Consider the following 25,637-nt stretch of genomic DNA (forward strand, 5'->3'; position numbering starts at 1 on the left):
ATAGTTTTACTTTGTGTAATGACCCATCCACTTCCAGTCTCTATTCAAGCCTAAGTTAATTATATCCAGTTTGCAAATGAATTCCAATTCTGCAGTCTCTCGCTGGAGTCTGTTTTTGAAGTCTTTTTGTTGTAATATTGCGACTTTTAGGTCAGAGATCGAGTGACCAGAGAGATTGAAGTGTTCTCCGACTGGTTTATGAATGTTATAATTCTTGACATCTGATTTGTGTCCATTTATTCTTTTACGTGGAGACTGTCCAGTTTGACCAGTGTACATGGCAGAGGGGCATTGCTGGCACATGATGGCATATATCACATTGGTAGATGCGCAGGTGAACGAGCCTCTGATAGTGTGGCTGATGTGATTAGGCCCTATGATGGTATCCCCGAATAGATATGTGGACACAGTTGGCAACGGGCTTTGTTGCAAGGATAGGTTCCTGGGTTAGTGGTTCTGTGGTGTGGTGTATGGTTGCTGGTGAGTATTTGCTTCAGGTTGGGGGGTTGTCTGTAGGCAAGGACTGGCCTGTCTCCCAAGATTTGTGAGAGTGATGCGTCGTCAGCGCACAGAAGGGGAGCATGACTGGCACTAGGACCCAGGAGGCTGCATTCGGCTGCGGACTCAGTGGAGCCCAGATGCAGCCTCCTTCAGCTAGGCAGCTCTGCGCTTGCAGGTGGTGGTGGTGGGGGGCAATGGCACGTAACCCTGTGTGCCCACCCGTGCCTCACCCCCCCCCAAAACCCCCGCCCCCCCGTGCTCATGGTCGTCTCCCTGAGTGGCTTCCCTGTGCTTCCCTACCGTTTTCTGCAGGGAAGGATAGGAATTCGGGGGGGGCGTGTTTTCTGCAGGTGTGCAGTCACGCAGAATCTTCCCAGGAGTAATCTTCCCCACCAGTTGCACTCCAGAGCCTCCTTGAGTCCAGGCAGGCATATCTGCTAAGGGGAGAGTCTGGCGCTAGGGTGGGAGCCCTGGAGTACATCTACACGGCAGCTGGGAGCATGCTTCTGCTTCCCAGTTGGTGTAGACAGACACGACTTCCAGCTGGAGTAGTGCGCCACTTCAGGTTAGCACACGAAAAATAACAGTGTAGCCAGGGGTAGCACTGGCAGCGGTTCGAGCCAGCTGCCTATACACAAACCCTTCCAGACCCCCTATCCGCTGCCTGGGCTACGCCCATGCTGACTATTTTTAGAACAGGAGCCCAGCAGAGCTCGTGCAGGCCTGTCTACCCGCGATGGCAAGCATGCTCCCAATGGCAGTGTAGGTGTACCCTCAGGGGACCCTTAGTGTACGGCCCTATTCTACAGATGGGAAACTGAAACAGAAAGGTAACATGATTTCCTGAAGCCATACACTGAGTTGATGGCCAAAGCCAGCATTCAGACTCCGAACTGCCTGACTCACTACCGTGTGTTTTTTCTTCCACACCGTACTCTGTCTCACGACCAGATGGGCTGACCAGCCACAGCTTCCATTGACTAAAGCTGCAGTTGTGAGTGCTCCGTATGTCTTAATTTGGGCAGCCCGAAAGTGGTGAACACACAATTAGGGGCCAACTTTTGTCAAAAGTTTGGTTTAGCATCACATAGGAACTCTAAGACAGGGATAGAATTCAATTCTGCAGGGTGGCATTTAACTTTCCTTAACCACAAAGCCATCCATTCTCTTCTTATAATCCCCTGCCCCATTCACTATACACCTTCCTTTTTTTCAGTAAACGTGGCAGAGATGCCAGAGGGGCCTCCTTCATTACACAACCCTGATTCATCGCCATAGCAGTCCATCCAGTAAGGTGAATGAGGCAGGATCTTGTGGGAAAAATAGTATGTGATCATGTAATTAAAGATCTTGTTCTAATGCATATGGACAAGTGTATATTCCCCTAAGCCAAAGGGTATTTTAATGGGGGAAAACAGGAGGAAGATTCATTTTGTTTGCGTCGTATCTAAAGGTGCTCTGCTTGAGGCCACCTGAAGAGTGGTGCACGTGCAGTATTAATAGAATATTCAGAGTTTTTGGCAGCAGGCCAAGAACAAGCTTTAGGTAGCAAGTAAAACACAGATGGGAAATGACAATGTTCAACAGCTCATATCACAGCCAAATCTGCACTGATTACATGGGACCAGCAGAAGGTAGCTCCCTAATGCTAAGACTATCCCACTGTCAAACCTCAAAGTCCTCTTGCAAATGATGGAGGCGTGGAAGCTCTTTAAATAAGTCTGAAGAATTTTTGTAATGAAAAGGTTAGACAACTTAAATACATAATACTGCATGGTACATTGGGGATACACTTCAAATAATATGTATTTTATTGGTGACAGTCTTATTAAATAGACATAATCCTATTAAGACACTTTTCTGAACTGGGGTGCGCAAATTAAAAAAACATACAGTAACATCAGAGCTCAGAGAAAAAATGACTTTTCAGTGTGGAATTTTCAGTTTAGAGTAGACTTAAAACTGAAGCATTACTGTGATAATGTGGTAGTCTTATTTGGTATTTTAAACCACTTTGTTAAAAATATATGATTTTATTTAACATTGATAAGAAGCTGAGGGCATAATTTAATAAAGTTCTTCTCATAATTTGACCTGAAAAAGGCGAGGTATATTTAAAAAACAAAACCGATATAAACTCACTGGCAAAGGGCCAATTTTCTACATCAGATCTAACCATAAAAGGTTTGATTCTGCCACCCTTATGCCACCCCTTGACTACCCGACTTTCTGAAATACTGAGCACTCACCATCCTTAATTGTAGCCAGTAGAAGTTGCAGATACTCAGCACCTCTGAAAATCAAGCCCTAGTGGGGCAAATTGTTCCCTAACATGTAGCCCAACTAGCTGGACTTTGGGGTAGCGGAGGTTTCTAGAAGGGGCTGGAGATGAAGGAATCCTCCTCCAGCCAAGGCTGCAGTATAGCAGCAGAGCTGTTCAGTGGCTACTGCTGCAATGCTGCACCCTCATTATGTAGGGGATGGTGGATCCATAAAGAGGCAGATCCTTAGCCCTCCTTCCCCACCCCCAAATCTCTTTATGTGACAACATTCTGGGAGTATGCAGGGCTGGGCACTGGATGTGTGCATACCCTGTGTAAGGGTATGTCTTCACTAGCAACGGTAAAGTGCTTTAATGTGGCTGTGTAATCGCGGCATCAGCACTGGGAGAGAGCGAGCTCTCCCAGCGCTGTAAAAAACCACCCTCACGAGGGGAGTAGCCACTTTACAGCGCTGAAACTTGCAGCGCTCAGGGGTGTGTTTTTTTCACACCCCTGAGCGAGAAATTTTCAGCGCTGTAAAGTGGCAGTGTAGACAAGGCCTAAGTCTCTGCATGTCACACCTCCTCCTCTGCACAATGGAACCCTAGCAGTTCAGCTGCCTACTGGGACCCTATGCCTATGGAGAGGGCTAGGATTTTCCCTTTGTTGAATGGATTTTTAACTTTGCAGGTATGAGTATTAATAAATGTAACTAAAAGCTCCATGCACATATAAATGTACCGAAGAATTTGCATATGGTTTTGAATGATTGCTTTCTGTTGAAAGCAGATTGGATGTAAATCTCTTCATGTTTTAAAACATAAGCAAACCTTCCAACAGTTGCTTATTCTTTCGCAGACAGGCAAAACCACAAACAATGCTAAATGTCGTAAGATTTAGAGAACATCGACACACAAGATACTGAAGCATAATTTCCATCTTCTGTGTAAACAGACTGAGCACCCTCATGGCCTTGCATCTCACCCTATGATCACACAGACCTATGCCAGCTTCTTTGCCCCGTCTTTCAAGCACAATATGAGTATTTAGACTAAATACTGTGGAAAAATAGAGGTGATGGAACTCATATTTAAGTACTGTGACAAATGGATGTGATGGGACCTATGATGGTGTCCCCTGAATAGATATGTGGGCACAGTTGGCTATTTTGGGACTGCAGAGTTTGAGTCCCATCAGACCTTCTTCCACCTTAATCTGAAATGCTTTTTATTACCCAATCTTTCAAACCATTGGGCTGATGTATGACACTCTTGTTTGCAGTCTGCGGGAGGTCACTTTATTATTCTTTTATGAACTGCAAATATACTGTTTTCTAAATGATGATTAAGGCTGTGATTTTTTCATGGAGGTCGCGGAAGTCACAGAATCGGTGACTTCCAGCGACCTCCATGAATTCAGCCTTGTTGGACGGGAGCCGGGGGACCCCTGGAGCTCCCAGCCACCGTGGGTGGCGGGGCCCTCCGCAGCTCCGAGATGCTGTGGGCAGCGGGGCCACAGCTCCTGGCCACAATGGGGATACCCCGAATCTCCTGGCCACCGCAGGCGGTGGGGGTACCCCAGAGCTCTGAGTCACCAATGGCAGTGGGGCCCCTGGAGTTCTGAGCCACCATGGGCACCAGGGGTCCTTCAAAGCTCCCAGTTGCTGTGGGTGGTGGGGGTACCCTGGAGCTCCAAGCCCCCACAGGTGGTGGTGGTCCCCAGATCTCGGAGTGGCCCTGCAGCTGCCCAACCTCTGCAGGCAGCGTGGGGACCCCACAGCTGAGCTCCCCATTTTGTCAGGGATATTTTTAAGTAAAAGTCAGGGACAGGTCACAGGCTTGCGTGAATTTTTCTTTATTGCCCGTGACCTGTCCGTGACTTTTACTAAAAATATCTGTGACAAAATCTTAGCCTTAATGATGATAGATGAAGGCTGGACCAACAGGAAATTTGTGTTTAATCACAGAGGGAAAAGAAGCCTGCCCTAATTTTCACATGTAACTCACCCAGCTAGAGACACCAGCATGGCCGTACTGGGTCAGACCAATGGTCTAGGCCAGTAACCTGCCTTCTGACAGTGGCTGGTGCCAGATGCTTCAGAGCGAATGAACAGAACAGGGCAGTATCAAGTGATCCATTCCCTGTTGTCTAGTCCCAGCTTCTGGCAATCTGAGGTTTAGGGACACTCAGACCATGGGGTTGCATTCCTGATCATCTTGGCTAATAGCCATTGAGGGACATATCCTCCAGGAATTTATATAATTCTTTTTTTACCCAGTTGTACGTTGGCCTTCATAACAACGAGTTCGATAGGTTGACTGTGCATTGTGTTCAGAAGTACTTCCTTTTGGTTGTTTTAACACTGCTGTCTATTCACTTCATTGGGTGACCCCTAGCTCCTGTGTTATGTGAAGGGGCAAATACTTCCTTATTCATTTTCTCCACACCATTCATGATTTTATAGAACTCTGTCTTATTGCCCCTTAGTCTTCTCTTTTCTAAACTGACAGTCACAGTCTTTTTAATCTCTCCTCATCATTTTTGTTGCCCTTCTCTGTACTTTTTCCAATTCTAATGCATCTAATGGGGTTACCAAAACTACACACAGTATTCAAGGTGTGGGTGTAGAATGGATGTATATAGTGGCATTATGATATTTTCTGTCTGCTTAACTATCCCTTTCCTAATGGTTCCTAACATTCTGTTAGCTTTTTTGACTGCTGCTGGACATGGAGCAGATGTTTTCAGAGAACTATTCATGATAACTCCAAGATCTCTTTCTTGAGTGGTAAAAGCTAATTTAGATCCCCTCATTTTGTATGGACAGTTGGGATTATGTTTTCCAGTTTGCATTACTTTGCATTTATCAACCTTGAATTTCATCTGCCATTTTGTTCCCCAGTCACCCACTTTAGTGAGATCCTTGTGTAACCCTTTGCAGTCAGTTTTGGACTTAACTATTTTTAGTAATTTAGTTTAGTCTGCAAACTTTGCTACCTTACTGTTTACCCCTTTTGACAGGTCATTTATGAATATTTTGAATAGCACTGGTCTCCATACAGATCTTTGGGGGACCCTGCTATTTATCTCTCTCCATTCTGAAAACTGACCATTTATTCATATCCTTTGTCTCCTGTCTTTCAACTAGCTATTGATCCATGAGAGGACCTTCCCTCTTATCCCATGACTGCTTACTTTGGTTAAGACCCTTTGGTGATGGACTTCGTTAAAGGTTTTCTGAAAATCCAAGTACACTATATCCACAGGATCCCCCTTGTCCACATGTCTGTTGACCACTGTCTTCTGAACTAGTGGAAGGGGGGGAGGGAGAGGGCTCAGGAGTGAATTAGCTAGCAAAGGGGAGGGAAGAAGCTAAAGCCAGAGAGCTGCTTTTTGCACAAAGGGGAAATTAAATGCAAAGCTACGACTAAGAAATTAAGCCCCCAAAGCAGGAAGTTGAGAAATGACTGTTTTGTACAACATTGCAAACTCATCCTAGTTGTACATATGTGGTATTCTTATTTTGGTGGTGTTTGATTATATAACTTCATATGTTACTGTTCATATTGTTACATGTACACTATAAAATACACTAAGAGGCAACAGAGTAAGGTACCTCAGTAGGAACCTTTAACTTTGGAATTTCCTGACTCTTCCATCTGTAATTTCTCTATCCGAGCCTTTCAGCCTGACACGCCAGCAGGAGCAATCTATTCAGTTACACTGCTTTACATGAGTGATGGTTTTCACTTGAAGTTTGTAGCTGAAGTGGGAGCTAGATAGCACTATCTGGGTGTGTGGTGACTGAAGTTGTTTTATACTGATCCAAAGTGAATTTGGCAAGCGCATGAAATGGTAATACTTGAATGAGGAAAACCCAGAACACAAGAAAGCTATGCCACACATCTCCCCAAAGGACTGAGTTCAAAGTAATTTGAAGCTGAGAGGCTGTGCATACTTACCTAATTGCACTATGATACTTTTCTGCATTAGTAAGATGCCCATGAGTGGCTCTGCTCCCCTATATCAGTACATCTTTACTAGCTCTGTGGTCTAATGGATAGGAAAATGAATGAAATTGTACATTCCCAATGCAGTCAATTGTCTATGGCTTTTAAACTGCATTAAATCCTCCAGCCTCAAACCAAGCAGTTCTTGATGCCTGTTTTCTTTCCTGTTCTGTGAGGTATTTGCATGTAGGGGACAGTTGGGTTTGGTTCATCCGGTAAATGTTTTCCTCCACTTACACAGGCTTTTACTTAAGATGCTTTTTTCATGTGTCCCTTTGAACTCAGAGTTTTAGGTTAACTTTTACAATTGCTTTAAAAAATGCTTTAAATATCTTTAATTTAGAATTGCCTGTTTTCCCTTCCATACGCCAAGGTTTTTCCTGTACATGTTGTTCTATTACTATTATTTTCTAATAGTAATCTTTTAGTTCATGTATTTTTTCCCCCTTTGCCTCCCCACCTCAAAGTTGTTGTAATCTGGGAGTAACTCTGTCTCTGAAAAACACACAGTATGAAACTGACTTCCAATGTGTGGTCTCATGATAAGGTCCTCTCTGTGATGTGAGTGGATGCTAGTGAGAAATTCTCTAAATTACCCTTTGAATCTTAAACACTATTAGGCAAAGCCAGCTTGAGTTCCAATCTCAGCTCTTATTTCTATGTTCTTGGGCAAGTCACTTAAGCCTGCTTAAATTTAAGCATCTGAGCTGTCCTATTGATCTTGATGGCACTATTCAGGCACTTAAAATTAAGCACATGCACAAGTGCAGGATTGGGAACCTTGTGTACGCTTGGGTTTTGACAAACATTTCCCAGTATTGTTCACACCCTGAGTCTTTAGTATTCCTACCATTGCATCCAGTGGTAGAGTAGACAAAGGAGTACAATTTTCAAAAGCACCTAAGTGGCTTAGGCTCCTAAGTCCCATTTTCAAAAGAAACTTGGGCACCTAGGAACCTAAATTTTATTTCAGAGTGGTAGCCATATTAGTCTGTATCAGCAAAAAACAACGAGGAGTCCTTGTGGCACCTTAAAGACTAACAAATTTATTTGGGTATAAGCTTTCGTGGGCTAGAACATCTGATGAAGATGCATGGAGTGAAAATACAGGAGCAGGTATAAATACATGAAAGGATGGGGGGTTGCTTTACCAAGTGTGAGGTCAGTCTAATGAGTGAAATCAATTAACAGCAGGATACCAAGGGAGGAAAAATAACTTTTGAAGTGGTAAGAGAGTGGCCCATTACAGACAGTTGACAAGAAGGTGTGAGTAACAGTAGGGAGAAAATAGTATTGGGGAAATTAAGTTTAGATTTTGTAATGACCCAACCACTCCCAGTCTCTATTCTGGCCTAATCTGATGGTATCCAGTTTGCAAATTAATTTCAGTTCTGCAGCTTCACGTTGGAGTCTGTTTTTGAAGTTTTTTTGTTGAAGAATTGCCACTTTTAGGTCTGTTATTGAGTGACCAGAGAGATTTTATTGACATTCAAGTGACTTAAGAGCCTAGGTGCTTTAAAAATTTTTATCCAATTTGCAGCAGCAACTGGCATTCTTAACACCATTTCAATAAAGTGGGCTTAAACATTTGCCGCTGCAAAAGCCTTGTTTAGGCTAGTGCTCATGCTTTCACTTGTACTAATTGTAACAATGGTGGGAAATGTTTGCCAGAAGGAGGCTGGTGTGGACAAGACTTTAACTCCCTGCTTTAGCTTCCTCATCAGTAAAATGGGGTTCATACTTAGGCCATGTCTACACTACAAACTTATATCTACACAAGTTACATTGGCATACAGCCACCATAGTTGGTACATCATTTGTGCATGTGCATACTTGGCTCCTTGTACTGACAGTGCATGTACTCACCAGAAGCGCTTGTATCAATGCAGAGTGCGGTACACCATGTGTAGAAATCCCATGTGCAATTCGTCACCATCCAGCGCACTATCTTTTACATAATGGGGCCAAAACAAGACATGCAGAGGTGACTGGGAGCCCGGGGTCAACTTCCCTGTTTGTAACTGTCTCCATCCCATAAGGGTACCTGTATCCCATAATTTTTACACTTTATTTTTCAAAATCCTACAAACCTACACTGCCCTCCTCACTGTCCACCATCTCTGACAGAAGCATGGAGCCTGCACAGCTCTGCACTATTGTTATCAGCGTTGCAAGCACAGGGCACACAATCCTGGAATGTTTGAAGAGCTGCAAAAACTGAATGAGTGGGGAACATGACAATTGTTGGAGGACAGACTGCTGTTGGACATAGCGAGAACCAATTCAGGGCTGTTGGTGGTGTCCACAGAGCAGCTGCAGGTGGTGGAGCACCGCTCCTGGGTGAGAAACAAGCACTGACTGGTGGGATCTCACTGTAATGCAGGTTTGGGAGGACTAGCAGTGGCTGCAGGGCTTTCAGATGCGCAAGGCCACGTTCCTAGATCTGTATGCTGAGCTTGCCCCAGTCCTCCAGTGCAGGAACACCAAAATGAGAGCTGCTCTGACAGTGGAGAAGTGAATGACTATCACACTGTAGACACTTGCAACGCCAGATCGCTACTGGTTAGTCAAAAATCAATTTGGAGTCAGGAAATCCACCATGGGGGCTGTTGTGATGCAGGTATGCAGGGCCATTAATCACATCCTGCTGGACGTGATTTGAGCAACGTGCAGGAAGTAGTGGATGGATTTGCAGCAATGGGGCTCCTAAACTGTGGTGGAGCGATAGAGGGCATATACCTGTTCTGGCACTAGACCACCTTGCCACAGAGTACATCAACAGAAAGGGTTACTTTTCTGTGGTTATGCAAGCATTGGTGGATCACTGGGGAAAGATGCATGTGGGCTGCTCAGGAAAGGTGCATGACACTCGCATCTTTAAGAACACAGGACTGTTCAGAAAACTGCAAGCAGAGACTCTCTTTCCCGATTGGCAGATTACCATTGGGAATGTTGAAATGCCAATAGTGATCCTGGGGGACCCAATCTACCATTTGCTCATGATGCCATATACCAGCCACCTTGACAGCACCAAAGAACAATTCAGCTATTGGCTCAGCAGGTGCAGAATGACCGTTGAATATGCTTTTGATTGTTTGAAGGGTTGCTGGAGTTGTTTACTCACAAATATTGGAACTCGGTGGGAAAAATATCCCAATGGTTATCACTGCCTGCTATGTCTCGCATAATGTACGTAAAGCAAAGGGGGAAATGTTTCCACCGGGGTGGAGTGCGGAGGTGGAGCAGAGGTCTGCTGAATTTGAACAAGGGTTATTAGAAGAGCTCAAAGGCTCCGGAAGGCTTTGAAAGACCATTTTAACAGCAAGGCAGAGTAGTGTGTGTTGTAGTGTGCTCTACTTGGCCTTGCGCTTTTGTAGCCTGGTAGGAATTGTGTGGTGATTGCTATACATGTAGGAATGTAACATTGTCAATGCACTTATTAATTTTGTTTGTGAATGATCCTATTAATTGTGTGACATTGTACAGTAAGAGGTAATTGCTTATTTTCAGAACTGCTGAGCACACGGCGGCATATGTTGTGTACTAATAAAGATGAATTAAGCTCCAAATAGAATTTTATTCTGTAACAAAATCAGTGCAAAAAACCCTGAGATTTTAAAACAAATACGCTAAAAACCTAATAAATTAAGGTAACAGAACTTATGAAGGAGAAAGAACATGATTTTAGCTACACGTACACCAATCATGGCTTTCACTGGTCAGTGTATGTGAAGCTGTGTTTGTTTTTAATGTTCCCTGGACTGGAGTGGTAGGGCTAGTGCAGTGACCCCCGATGCCATGTGGAATGTATACAGAGATCCCAATATTGAGTTCTCAGTGGGCTACAGGTGGAGGCAAGCACTGGATTGTTGAACCTGCAGGTCCACCAGAGTCTGCAGCATCTGTGTTTGTTGCCTGAGAAGCCCCATTGTGTCCTGATACATCTCCCTCTCCTTTTCCTGCTGGGACTTCTGCCTCCTCACCACTCTTTCCTTCTTCAGGCTGATTGCAGTGTTCACGCTCATGGTCCGATGCAGCATAGGCTTGCAGGATCTTGCTGAACATGTCATCCCAAGTCCTCCTCTTCTTCCTCCTTATCTGGCTCAGGCGTTGTGTGGTGTTGAAGGCTGCAGTGGCAGCAGATGAAGATAAAACACAGAGGTACCATTGTCAGTGCATTCACTACAGAAAGTGAAATTTAAGATTTTGAAGTCACTCCTCTCATGTTTTAAAGCACTACATTCTCACTTCTTTTTGGGATTGCTTGTGCACAGTGGCAGTCATGGCACTAGCCATGGTGAGTATGGCCCACCGAGGGTAGGGGAAATGAGGAGGGAATTGCTTGGTTGTATGAGTCTAGTAACCAAGGGCAATGGCACTGAGTACTGGCCCTATTTTCCACATAGGGTGGTGATTTTAGCTGATATCTCGCTCCTGAGGGTCACAAAGGCAGGGAGAGCACAGCAGCCGCTGGCATCCCAAAGCTGCCCGGGCCCATATGTTGCTAGCTTGTGTACTGCAATGATGCCTGCTGCAGATATCACTGAGTGGCACAGAAAAGTGTCCTACCACAGAGGAAGAAAGAGGGCAGACTTCCGCAGACACCTTCGGCAGAGGATTGCAGAGTACCTCCATGAAAGTTTCATCAAGATCTCTCAGGAGATTCAAGGGACATCCCGGTGTACATAAACTGCTCTGTTTCCCACCCTCCCCACCTAACTCTAGAGGAGAATGAAAAGTAGATAGCAACTCTGCCTTTCTTGATTGTACCACTACCTCTTCTAGCACGAGTAAAGTCATGAAAAGTCAAAAGATGTGTCCTGCTGCTTTGTGGGGGCCATCCCTGTAACTGAAAATTTACTTACGCATTTACCCAAGGTTCTTTCCCCTGCATCAGGCTCAACTGCCTGGACTGCAGTGGAGTCAAAAACCGGTCCTGGCTTGCGGCGCAGCTGGATCCCCTGATCGTCTGTCCCCTTTACTTCTCCTCTTCCTCCTCCACAACCTCTTCCTCCTCACTGTTCACAGCAGGGACCTGTGACTCAGGCTTCACAGAAGTATCCAGGGTGCTGCTGGGGTGGGGGTGGAGTGTCTCCACCAAGTATGGTATGCACCTCTTTGTAAAAGCAATAGGACTGCAGCTCGGCACAGGATCACGTCTTGTCCTGCCTGGCCTTCTGGTATGCCTGCTGTAGCTCCCTGTCTTTCACCCAGCACTGCTGCTGGTCCCCGTCTTAGCCCTTCTTCTGCATCCCTTTGCAATCTGCTCGTAGATGTCACATTTCTCTGCACAGCCTCTTCTCCCCATTGGCCCAGGAGATCCAATATCTCCTGTCTACACCAGGCAGGAGCACGTCTGGAGTGTGTAGCTGGCATGGTCAGCTGGGCAGTTGCACTCATCAATGGAAAACTGCTAGGTGTGCTCACCAAGCCAGGCCATCAAGAAACGGAATTTCAAAAATTTGTTGGGCTTTAAAGGGGGGACTTCTGGTCTCAGTGACCCCTGGGAAGTGGAGTTCAAAATGGTGAGCAGAGTGGTCAGTGGGGGGTACTGTAGGACAGGTGCTGGAAGACAGTTAGGGTTGACATGCAGTGTTTACACTCGCACTGTGTCAACTTAAGTACATTGGCCACAGCTCCACGCTGCTTGGGAAGGTGATGTTACTATGTCGGAGCAATGGGGTGCTCACAGCGGTGGGAGACACATGCACAACTAGGTCGACATAAGCTGCCTTGCATCAACCTACCCATGTAGCGTAGACCAGGCCTCCGTTATCTCCCTCAGAGAAGTGCAGAAGATTAATTACTTTAATTTTTATAGGTTTCAGAGTAACAGCCATGTTAGTCTGTATTCGTAAAAAGAAAAAAGAAAAGGAGTACTTGTGGCACCTTAGAGACTAACCAGTTTATTTGAGCATGAGCTTTCGTGAGCTACAGCTCACTTCATCGATGCAGAGGTCTTCTGCAGTTTCCACGATATGCTATGCATCCGATGAAGTGAGCTGTAGCTCACGAAAGCTCATGCTCAAATAAACTGGTTAGTCTCTAAGGTGCCACAAGTACTCCTTTTCTTTTTTCTTTTTAATTTTTATAAAGTGCTCTGATAATGAAAAAATACTTTGATTGGATGTAAAAGGCTATTAAAATAGTCTTAGATGTTCTGCTAAGGTTTTGCCTCAAAACCAAGTACATTCTCAAATGACTCTGTCCTTTAACTCAGTGTTTCTCAACCAGGGGTCCGCGGCACCCTGAGGGGCCATGAGCCCTTTCAGGGGTGCCCCGGGGCCCCACGGCTGAAACCAGGGGCCCCAAGCGCCGGCACCTCCCATGGGGCTGAAGCTGGGAGCCCTGGGAGTAGCACAGGGCTGAAGTCGGCAGCCCCGCCCTGGAAGCGGCGTGGGGCTGAAGCTAGCACCCCCTGAAGCCAGGAGCAGCGCAGGGCTGAAGCCAGGAGCCCCAGTCTGCCTCTCCTCCCCCACTAAAGCTGGGAGTCTCATGGGACTGAAGCCCCGAGCCCCAGCACTCCCCACAGGCAGAAGCCCTGAGCCCATTGGCAGAGTTGGGGGGCACAAGGGTGTTGGCCCCCCCAAAGTACAGTGCCTTACCCAGAGTGGGGCAGTCTGGGGGCAGCTTCACTCCCCCCCCCCCGACACACACCTCCTCCTCTCCCTCAGCCCCTGTTGTAGGTGGGAAGCCAGAGCCAAGCAGTGCGGGGCAGTTGCTCCTGTGCCTGGTGGTGCCATGGAGTGGGAAGCTGTGGCATTTCCCCCATCTCCTGCTGGTGCCTGAGGTTGCGGCTGCTCCTCAGCTCCCAGCTCCCTTTGACTGCTCACGCAGCCTGTAAGAGTCACCCAGGTGGGGGGAACCGGCTCCGGAGCCAGCAGAGCCCTTGGGGAGCAGCCACCGCAGTGGAAGCCATCTGGCACACAGCCCCTAACTATCCTTATCTCTGCAACCTGAGCTACCTCCCTGCAACCTGAGCTACCCCCCCTGCCCACGCACAGCCCCTAGCTACCCCTTACCTGCACCCTGAGCTACTCCCCTGCCTGTACATAGCCCATAGCTGCACCCTGAGCTAGTTCCCTGCCCATACACAGCCCCTAGCTGCCCCCTGCAAGAGAGAGCGGAAAGAACAAGATGACAGAGAAGAAACGTACAGGAATCAAGATGGGGACTGGGTCAGGGGAGAGAAGTGGCAGCAAAAGACATTTAAATTACAGGAGTCTAGAAAAAAAATAAAGAAGCTGAAAGAATTCATAAACAAATCCTCCCACTTCCATTCAAAACAGCCAACAGTAGGTAGGAAGATACCCCCACAGACATACAATGAAATCACCCCCTCCACATGCCAGTATCACTGCAACCTGCTATAATGACATCCTAGAACCTAGAGATAGAAAAGACATGTTATGTCATCTTATCCATTTTCCCCCTTCCCCATGTCTCCCACACACCTACCGTGGCCAAAGCAGGATTGCTCCCTACTTTCTATATTCTTAAATTCTGTGCGTCTCTTTTAGGATGACTCACAGGAGGAGTATTATACCACATCCGCATGGAGACATGCAGTTTCACATTCTAAACAGGAGCTCACTGATGAGGAATGTTTCCTGAGATTCAGCCATTAACTCTGTTTCATCCCATTACCTCTAGTGCGATGGTTGGATCATTTCATCTCGCCCCTGTGTGTTCAGGCTCTTCAAATACTTGTAGACTGCAATCATGCATGCACTCCTTATTCGTAGTTTAGCTAAGCTATCATTATTTAATGCCTTTAACTTTTCTTGATTAAATGAATCCTTGAAGCCTTCAAGCACCTTGCCTACACTACCACTCCTGCTGCTACTGCCCAGAGAGTTGAATGGGTGATAGCAATGGTGGGATATTTTCTGCAGAAAAGCCGGGTACAGACAAAGTTATATAGAACCTGGTCTAGCTCTCATTGGGAGCAGGAACAGACCCATAGAAAGTAGTGTTTTAGTACCTTACAGCACCCAGATCTGATACTTCTGTGTATACAGCCCAGCATTTTACTGGCTTTTTCCATGGACTCTCTCTCTCCATTTACACAGATATTTACTCGGTTGCAGGAGTAATATTCTACTATAATTCACCAAGGCTACTAGGAGGATAGTTGCTCTTTTAACATCATTTTCTTTTAGCACTCATTCTTACTTACCAAAATACCATCAAAAAGTGACTGTGCACATTTTTAAGGATCTCACAGCACTGAAAAGAAAAATCAGAATAATCTTCCAGGGAACTCAGGAATTATGTATAAATTCACAGATTGTGGCATAAAGGAGTCAGTAGTTCTTTGCTAAAATCTTTTTTTGAAGCTGATCTATTCTATTGCTTTTTTTCTCTGGACACTCATTCTCATTGTTCTTTATTAATAATCATTTTCTATATACTTTTATTTTGCTTCTTGTTATTTTGCTATTGTCCATGTGTGTTGGATTCGTGAGTGGCTCCCTCTCCACCCCCATTTTTCCCCTTCCTACAAATGCTATTCAGCACATAGCACAAATTAACAAATGGTATTAACATCTTAGAATTCTCAAATGTTCGAGCCACCAGCTTTTCGGCAAATGGGCACTACAGAAAAACCTTGAGACTGAGAACATGAATGTATCATGTCAGCACTAAGCAAATGTCCAAGTTCAAAGGACAGATACTGGCTGCCTTTTTTCTTCGAGCCTGAGATACTATTTGACTCAAAAAAGGGGGATTGCCCATTCTGCCATGGGATGAAGATGCCTGGCTGACCTCCATCACCCGATATTTACTAGGTGCCTGGGACCTCTTCTGGAGCAAACGGGACACAAGTATTAGTGTCCCTAATTCATGCACAGAGAAGAAAACTTCGGTTCCTTCAGAGAGAAGTGGGGGTGAGGGGGGAAAATAATAAACGTATATATATAAAATATTTTTGTGCAGAGTTCAATTTGTGACCTCTGTAAAGTTAAACGTATGATAAGTGTGGTTACAAGTACAGTAAAGTGACACTGTTAGGTCCTCCTGGGATTTAGGTTAGTTGGATTTCTTTCATCTGAGTTTGTTTTAAAGGTTACATTTTTTTAAAAATGTGTACGCAAGGTACAGCAATAGCTCATACCTACATGCCAATATTTTCCACCAGCAGAAGTGCAATAATTAAATGGCAAAAAACTGTCAAATAAAGTGGGTGGGGGGTAAGTTTAAGGATTTTATCTAGAATCAGTTACTGTATTTGCAGGGTAAAAATAAATAGCCCCAAACAAAGAAAATATGACTAAAGATTTCACATTTGTTTCTGAAATACATTTAGAAGCACAAAGGATATGGGCCCTTTTTTGTGGCTTTCAGAGCCAGAATTGAGATGATAGATGAAGATGCGGCAGGGCAGCCTGCCAGCGTTAGTTGGGGGCATTCTGCCTGCAGAAAGCTGAGGCACAAAGCATGCCTTTGGTAAGAAGCTGTTTTCACACCTTTTTTAGAGGTGCAATGTAGGCTCCCATCAGCATCAACGTCCAGCAGATGTACAGGGGGCGATATGAGCATGGCCCCACCACACTCAGCCATACCTTCTTTAGGGTTTGCAGTGCCTCTGGCTGTGCTAGCCCAGCCCCTTCCCAGGTGGGCAAGGGAGAAGATGAATGAAGCCCCTTGCCTTATCTTCTCCACTCGGACAACCACAATAAGGAAGAATTCCCCACCCTTTTCATCACACCTGATACAGTACTTGCAGCCCTGTTGATGCCTTGTGGAAAGCTTTGGAAATCTGTTTAGAGACTGTTTTGCCTAGATAGCTTCACTCTTCTTTCTATTCTTTGCTCCCTCTCCCCGCCCCCAATTTTATTATTAAAGATAGTAGCATGAAAATTGAATCTTTAAGAGTCCATCTGCTCCTGTTATTTAATCCCATACCTGATGTTTAATACTTTGTTTCTGACATCAAAATTGATTATGAAATTACAATTGAGGGATTGGAGTACTTGTGGCACCTGAGAGATGAATTTATTTGAGCATAAGCTTTCGTGGGCTGCAGGCCACTTCATCGGATGCATGCAGTGGAAAATACAGTAGGACGATTTTATATACCCAGAGAACATGAAACAATGGGTGTTACCATGCACACTATAACGAGAGTGATCTAAGGTGAGCTATTACCAGCAGGAGAGAAAAAAATGTAGTGATAATCAAGATGGGCCATTTCCAGCAGTTGACAAGTAGTTGACTCTGAAAACTGAGGGATTGTCATTTTAGGTAGGGAATAAGTAGCAGGAGCAAATGAATTCTTCAGAAATAAGGATCCTGGTTTTCCTCTAGCAATTTTTTTAGTTTCCATATTGAGATAACACACCCACATACATACAATGGACAGGCAACCAGTGAAAACTAATAAATATGCCTATTACAAAAGAGGTCTATTACTATTGGTTATAGTTACCCAAAGTATTTTCTGTTTATTAGATTTTCTATCTATTAGTTAATAGGGTTGACCATGATCTGAATGGTGTCCCTCAAATCCCTGCTGGGAGGGGAATGACTGTGTTTATCTCCCTCCCCCACTACTCAGAAAACTCGTCATAGCTCTCTTTTTCATGGCATCCCTCTCCTCTGGATCCCAGGAAGATCATTCTGTAGATTCCACAAAGTGGCCCAAGAAAAGTTAACAGTGCCTGGGGCTCACAGACCATCAGTCCTTACAGGCAATCTAAGGAGGTGGCTGTTACTCAAATCAGAGCTTGGAGTGGGTTGGATATTTTAATATTCAAACCAAACTATTGTTCAATGTCTAAGCTGATTTCCAAACTTTTATCTGGTGGTTAACCCTTTCTCTCCTGCCTCCAATTGCCCAGCCAGGATTACAGACTTTTAGCAGAACACTCTGATAAGCAGAAGTTTGACAAGTCTTACTTAACAATTTTCATCTGACAGTCTGAAGTTTCCTGGATGCTTACATGGAATACACATTACTAAATATCTTTTAAGAGATAGCATTTAGTGTTGTTTTGAACCGGGGGAGAAGGGTGTGATGGTGCCCCCCCATAAGGCTTTATGGAAATATGCTTATGAATATATATGACATAACTGGAATATGTTCTATGCTACATATGCCATGTAACATACCTATGTAAAGGTTATGATCTACTGAATCTATTAATCCTATTTGTATGCATGTATCATTATTGTATTTGAAGTTATGAATATTGGCCTTGTACTGGCTTGATTTCTAAATAATCTTAGTAGAGCATTTGATCAGTTCCGGAGAAAGGAATTTGCAAAGTTAAATGCCCGATCAAGAAGCACTTAAGGAACAATGCATCTTGGAATGCTCCAATCCACATGAGAAGTCTTCCTGGAGACATTCAAGAAACCATGTGGGCAATGGCTTCTGCCTGTAAAAGCTGTGAGTCATGCATGGACACGTGACTTGCCCAGGTGACTCCAGAACTCCATTTTGGAGCTGGACTTTGCATAGGAGAGAGGAGGGGGTCTCCACCCACAAGAGAAAAAGTCTATTTAAGCCCGTGGGAGACCCCCTCCATTTTGTCTTCAGCTGGCTAAAGAGAGAGCCTCTCTACCACCAAGAAAGAAACTGGAACAAAGGGCAATAACTACAGGGGGTGTGAGTGATTGCTGGACCCGGACTAGAAGGAGATCAGTCTGTAAAAGGAAGCTTACTGGAACTGGTGAAGTTTTGTCTATATTCAGTTTTATTAGACATAGACTTGCGGGGTTTATTTTATTTTGCTTGGTAATTCATATCATAGAATATCAGGGTTGGAAGGGACCTCAGGAGGTCATCTAGTCCAACCCCCTGCTCAAAGCAGGACCAATCCCCAACTAAATCATCCCAGCCAGGGCTTTGTCAAGCCTGACCTTAAAAACTTCTAAGGAAGGAGATTCCACCACCTCCCTAGGTAATGCATTCCAGTGTTTCACCACCCTCCAAGTGAAAATGTTTTTCTTAATATCCAACCTAAACCTCCCCCACTGCCACTTGAGACCATTACTCCTTGTTCTGTCATCTGGTACCACTGACAACAGTCTAGATCCATCCTCTTTGGAACCCCCTTTCATGTAGTTGAAAGCAACTATCAAATCCCCCCTCATTCTTCTCTTCCGCATACTAAACAATCGCAGTTCCTCAGCCTCTCCTCATAAGTCATGTGTTCCAGACCCCTAATCATTTTTGTTGCCTCCGCTGGACTCTTTCCAATTTTTCCACATCCTTCTTGTAGTGTGGGGCCCAAAACTGGACACAGTACTCCAGATGAGGCCTCCCCAATGTCGAATAGAGGGGAACGATCACGTCCCTCGATCTGCTGGCAATGCCCCTACATATACATCCCAAAATGCCATTGGCCTTCTTGGCAACAAGGGCACACTGTTGACTCTCAGCCAGCTTCTCGTCCACTGTAACCCCTAGGTCCTTTTCTGGAGAACTGCTGCCGAGCCATTAGGTCCCTAGTCTGTAGCGGTGCATGGGATTCTTCCATCCTAAGTGCAGGACTCTGCACTTGTCCTTGTTGAACCTCATCAGATTTCTTTTGGCCCAATCCTCTAATTTGTCTCGGGCCCTCTGTATCCTATCCCTACCCTCCAACGTATCTACCTCTCCTCCCAGTTTAGTGTCATCTGCAAACTTGCTGAGGGTGCAATCCACACCATCCTCCAGATCATTTATGAAGATATTGAACAAAACCGGCCCCAGGACCGACCCTTGGGGCACTCCACTTGATCCTGGCTGCCAACTAGACATGGAGTCATTGATCACTACCTGTTGAGTCCGACAATCTAGCCAACTTTCTATCCACCTTATAGTCCATTCATCCAGCCCATACTTCTTTAACTTACTGGCAAGAATACTGTGGGAGACCGTGTCAAAAGCTTTGCTAAAGTCAAGGAACAACATGTCCACCGCTTTCCCCTCATCCACAGAGCCAGTTATCTCGTCATAGAAGGCAATTAGATTAGTCAGGCATGACTTGCCCTTGGTGAATCCATGCTGACTGTTCCTGATCACTTTCCTCTCCTCTAAGTGCTTCAGAATTGATTCCTTGAGGAACTGCTCCATAATTTTTCCAGGGCCTGAGGTGAGGATGACTGGCCTGTAGTTCCCAGGATCCTCCTCCTTCCCTTTTTTAAAGATGGGCACTACATTAGCCTTTTTCCAGGCGTCCGGGACTTCCCCTGATCGCCATGAGTTTTCAAAGATAATGGCCAATGGTTCTGCAATCACATCCGCCAACTCCTTTAGCACTTCCCCCCCCCCCCACTTTGTTCTGTTTGTTACTACTTGGAACCACTTAAATCCTACTTTCTGTATTTAATAAAATTACTTTTTACTTATTAATTAACCCAGATTATGTATTAATACTTGGGGGAGTGGGGGGTGGGGAAGAGGCAAACAGCTGTGCATATCGGTTGTATGCCACATGCCCTGAAAATATCAAAATGAAAAAGACAAACAACCACTTTTTACAGTAACAGCCGTGTTAGTCTGTATTCGCAAAAAGAAAAGGAGTACTTGTGGCACCTTAGAGACTAACCAATTTATTTGAGCATGAGCTTTCGTGAGCTACAGCTCACTTCATCGGATGCATACTGTGGAAGCTGCAGAAGACATTATATACACACAGACACCATGAAACAATACCTCCTCCCACCCCACTCTCCTGCTGGTAATAGCTTATCTAAAGTGATCATCAAGTTGGGCCATTTCCAGCACAAATCCAGGTTTTCTCACCCTCCGCCCCCCCACAGACAAACTCTCTCTCCTGCTGGCAATAGCTCATCCAAACTGACCACTCTCCCCACAATGTGCATGACAATCAAGGCGGGCCACTTCCAGCATAAATCCAAGTTTAACCAGAAGGCCGGGGGGGGGGGGGGGCGGGTAGGAAAAAACAAGGGGAGATAGGCTACCTTGCAGAATGACTTAGCCACTCCCAGTCACTTTGACGTCTCCGACTCAAGGAATATTTCCAAAATACCTCTGAACAACATAATGATCCACAGAGGCCTGCCTACCAACATTACAAAAAGAAGGATTCTAGTTGGACTCCTCCTGAAGGTCGAAACAGCAGACTGGACTTCTACATAGAGTGCTTCCGCCGACGTGCACGGACTGAAATTGTGGAAAAGCGGCATCACTTGCCCCATAACCTCAGCCGTGCAGAACACAATGCCGTCCACAGCCTCAGAAACAACTCTGACATCATAATCAAAAAGGCTGACAAAGGAGGTGCTGTTGTCATCATGAATAGGTCGGAATATGAACAAGAGGCTGCTCGGCAGCTCTCCAACACCACTTTCTACAAGCCATTACCCTCTGATCCCACTGAGAGTTACCAAAAGCATCTACAGCATTTGCTCAAGAAACTTCCTGAAAAAGCACAAGATCAAATCCGCACAGACACACCCCTGGAACCCCGACCTGGGATATTCTATCTACTACCCAAGATCCATAAACCTGGAAATCCTGGGCGCCCCATCATCTCAGGCATTGGCACCCTGACAGCAGGATTGTCCGGCTATGTAGACTCACTCCTCAGGCCCTACGCTACCAGCACTCCCAGCTACCTTCGAGACACCACTGACTTCCTGAGGAAACTACAATCCATTGGTGATCTTCCTGATAACACCATCCTGGCCACTATGGATGTAGAAGCCCTCTACACCAACATTCCACACAAAGATGGACTACAAGCCGTCAAGAACACTATCCCCGATAATGTCACGGCTAACCTGGTGGCTGAACTTTGTGACTTTGTCCTTACCCATAACTATTTTACATTTGGGGACAATGTATACCTTCAGATCAGCGGCACTGCTATGGGTACCCACATGGCCCCACAGTATGCCAACATTTTTATGGCTGATTTAGAACAACGCTTCCTCAGCTCTCGTCCCCTAACGCCCCTACTTTACTTGCGCTATATTGATGACATCTTCATCATCTGGACCCATGGAAAAGAAGCCCTTGAGGAATTCCACCATGATTTCAACAATTTCCATCCCACCATCAACCTCAGCCTGGTCCAGTCCACACAAGAGATCCACTTCCTGGACACTACAGTGCTAATAAACGATGGTCACATCAACACCACCCTATACCGGAAACCTACTGACCGCTATTCCTACCTACATGCCTCCAGCTTTCACCCTGACCACACCACACGATCCATCGTCTACAGCCAAGCTCTGCGATACAACCACATTTGCTCCAACCCCTCAGACAGAGACAAACACCTACAAGATCTCTATCAAGCATTCTTACAACTACAATACCCACCTGCGGAAGTGAAGAAACAGATTGATAGAGCCAGAAGAGTTCCCAGAAGTCACCTACTACAGAACAGGCCTAACAAAGAAAATAACAGAACGCCACTAGCCGTCACCTTCAGCCCCCAACTAAAACCCCTCCAACGCATTATTAAGGATCTACAACCTATCCTGAAGGATGACCCAACACACTCACAAATCTTGGGAGAAAGTCCAGTCCTTGCCTACAGACAGCCCCCCAACCTGAAGCGAATACTCACCAACAACCACATACCACACAACAGAACCACTAACCCAGGAACCTATCCTTGCAACAAAGCCCGTTGCCAACTGTGCCCACATATCTATTCAGGGAACACCATCACAGGGCCTAACAACATCAGCCACACTATCAGAGGCTCGTTCACCTGCACATCCACCAATGTGATATATGCCATCATGTGCCAGCAATGCCCCTCTGCCATGTACATTGGTCAAACTGGACAGTCTCTACGTAAAAGAATAAATGGACACAAATCAGATGTTAAGAATTATAACATTCATAAACCAGTCGGAGAACACTTCAATCTCTCTGGTCACGCAATCACAGACATGAGGGTCGCTATCTTAAAGCAAAAAAACTTCAAATCCAGACTCCAGCGAGAAACTGCTGAATTGGAATTCATTTGCAAATTGGATACTATTAATTTGGGCTTGAATAGAGACTGGGAGTGGCTAAGTCATTATGCAAGGTAGCCTATCTCCCCTTGTTTTTTTCCTACAAACCCCCCCCCCCAAGACGTTCTGGTTAAACTTGGATTATTGCTGTGCACATTGTAAGATGAGCTATTGCCAGCAGGAGAGTGAGTTTGCGTGTGTGGTTTTTGGAGGGGGGTATGTGTGTGTGTGTGGGGGGGGTGGCGGTGGTGAGAAAACCTGGATTAGTGCTGGAAATGACCCACCTTGATTATCATGCGCATTATAAAGAGAGGTTTCAAAGAGGGATGGGCTATTACCAGCAGGAGAGTGAGTTTGTATGTGTGTCTGTGGGGGGGGCGGGGGGAAGGGTGAGAAAACCTGGATTTGTGCTGGAAATGGCCCTCCCTTGATGATCACTTTAGATAAGCTGTTACGAGCAGGACAGTGGGGTGGGAGGAAGTTTTGTTTCATGGTCTCTGTGTGTATATAATGTCTTCTGCAGTTTCCACAATATGCTATGCATCCGATGAAGTGAGCTGTAGCTCACGAAAGCTCATGCTCAAATAAACTGGTTAGTCTCTAAGGTGCCACAAGTACTCCTTTTCTTTTTACGAATACAGACTAACACGGCTGTTACTCTGAAACCTGTCTTAATTTTGACAGTGTCTCTTTTGCCTCAATTAGAATTTATATTTAGCCTAAACTGATTTTGTGAACTTTTGCAAAGCTTCCTGTTTGCATTATGTAGGCTTTTTTAATTAAAAACAAGAATCAGCTCACTTTTCTGTATTCCATCAGACAGCTGTTTGGAATCCTACTAAGTAAATACATTCACAGTTTCACAAGCCAAGAACTACCATGCATTTTTGGTACTTGGAGGGGAGGAGGATACATTTAGTCAGAGCCTCTATTATGGTGTTTTTAAAGAGTTTTCATGCTGCTTGCAGGCATTTAACTCTTATGACTGTTCCTTTTAATTTAAGTAACCTGCTCATTTTTGTACAGTTTCCCTTCTTAAAGTTAAATGCTATTGTGCTAGGTTTCTTTGGTCTTTCCCCCCCTACAAGGATGTTAAATTTCAGAGTCTCCCTAAAAGAGTAATATAAAGGACCAGAAGGCCTGCTTTGCAGTATTTGGTTACCTGTTCTCCAAATCACAAAGCAGGATGGAACAAATAAATCAGCCACTGGTTACCTTAAAGAAAAAGATATTGTTAAACAGACCTAAACTTTAATTTTCAGGGCTTTGTGGGGTTAGATCACAAAGCAGGGACTGGAATCTATTTTAATGGGTTCGTAAAAACAGCTGCTAGTGTTGTTAAAACTGATTTGTGGAGACTCGTGTCTGTCTTCCTCCCACCCCACTCAGGAGCCACCTGTGCAGGTAGTCTAAGTGCTCCTTGTCCCACTACTGGCCCTGCTCCTTCCTGTGCTTTATTGCAGGGCTTGGGGTTGTACGTGCTGCATGCGCAGGACCAGGGAGGGCCCTTATACTTTTGTTCCAGACAGAGCCTGCAATGCTGGGGCTGGGGGCGGTGCGTGCAGCGCAGCACTCGCTCTGCTCCTGCTCTAGTCTGGTTGGAACTGGACTGCGCAGAGCAAGCCCCCCTCCCCAGTGAGCACTGGGAGAGCTCAGCTGCCCTGCCCTCTGATCGGAGAAGACCCGAGGGGTGGGCAGCAGCTTCTTCCCATTGCATTAGTTCAGCGAGCAGCAAGCACGTACTGTTGTTGGAAAGGGGCCTCAGTCTGCAGGGGAGAGGCCCCCACAGCTCAGAGCAGCAAGAGGCTCTGCTGGATCTGCCTGTCTCGCCTGGAGCCAAGCGAGCGGTCTTGGGAGGAGGAGACGGCGGCGGGGAAAGGGGAGAAACGTGTCCTTTCTAGAAGGATTGCAGGACAAGCAACAGAACAGCAGGATCAGAAGTCCCCGTTCCTTTGCAGGGTATGAGCCACCACGTGCCTTATCAGACACGTTGCGTGTGATTAGGTACTCTGCCCTCGTTCCCCGCCCGGAGATGTTTGCAGTGGAGTGTTGTTGTGTCCACGATCCAGGTGAATGTTGCAACATCTGCCCTTCTCCCGCTGCGGCGGCGGCTGCCACAGACAAAAGAGCTGCGTGCAGATTCCCCCAAGAATGCAGCAGTGTTGAAAGCGATGAGACTTTGTCTTCTGGGTACAATTCGGCAAATGGAGACAGCTGCGAGTCCTTACCTGAAGTTGTGGCCTGTGATCCTAGCAGTTTGATACCCCAGAACAACCTGCTAGAGGTTATGCACAGTTTTTCCGTTCACAAGCATTTCTCCTGGTGTGTTGACTACAGACAGCCTTACCTTTTGCTGGGTATGCAGTCTTTGATTCCTGTTTCCTTCCGCTGGTCACTTTACTTGTTAGAGTGTGGGGGAGGAGGTTAAGGGGCTGAATCAATTTGAAATCTTACGTGAATGGGTGTATTTTAGAAGTTGTTCTCTAATAGCAAATAATTGTACCTTTGCCCCTAAAAATGTTTGGTTTTGTTTCCATTAAGCACGTACAGAGACTATTTTGTAGTAATGGCACAATTTGAAAATTAATACTTATGTTGTGTCCCGATGGTGTGGCGTGTTTCTTCCCATCCAGAACTCCCAATAGCATCAGATCCTTAAGGTCTTTTGGGGTTTTTTTTTAGAGGCCGCTTTATTCATGCTGTGTTTACCATGTTTTGGTTTTAGCACTTGCTTATGAGTATAGATTAGCAAGAAAAGACATGATGCTGCCAATACCTTTACAATCAATACAATTATCTAGTCATTTAGCTGTATATATTTAGTAAAAGGTGGTTTATCTCTTAAGTAGCTGCAGTGTTTGCATGACTGTTTCTAAGTAATTGAGGAGTAACTTTACTTTTCCAAGGAAATAATTGCACCATGTAGTTAAGA

General features: G+C 45.4%; 1 protein-coding gene across 8 annotated transcripts in view; it reads left to right on the forward strand.

Moving 5' to 3' along the window:
- Nucleotides 1-25,637, forward strand: part of NCOA7 (nuclear receptor coactivator 7) — a 151,782-nt gene that overhangs the window by 79,120 nt on the left and 47,025 nt on the right. Inside the window, exon 1 of one of the 8 annotated variants that reach the window (XM_074948375.1) lies at nucleotides 24,378-25,062. The exons of 6 other annotated variants lie outside the window; for them this stretch is intronic. In XM_074948375.1, coding sequence (XP_074804476.1) covers nucleotides 24,738-25,062 — 325 coding nt within the window. In that variant the 5' untranslated portion in view covers nucleotides 24,378-24,737. Of the gene's footprint in view, nucleotides 1-24,377; nucleotides 25,063-25,637 lie in introns of those variants that run through there. One more of the 8 variants, XM_074948381.1, reaches the window with a different exon arrangement.

Source organism: Natator depressus, chromosome 3 (assembly GCF_965152275.1).
Source record: "Natator depressus isolate rNatDep1 chromosome 3, rNatDep2.hap1, whole genome shotgun sequence".
Lineage (NCBI taxonomy): Eukaryota > Metazoa > Chordata > Testudines > Cheloniidae > Natator > Natator depressus.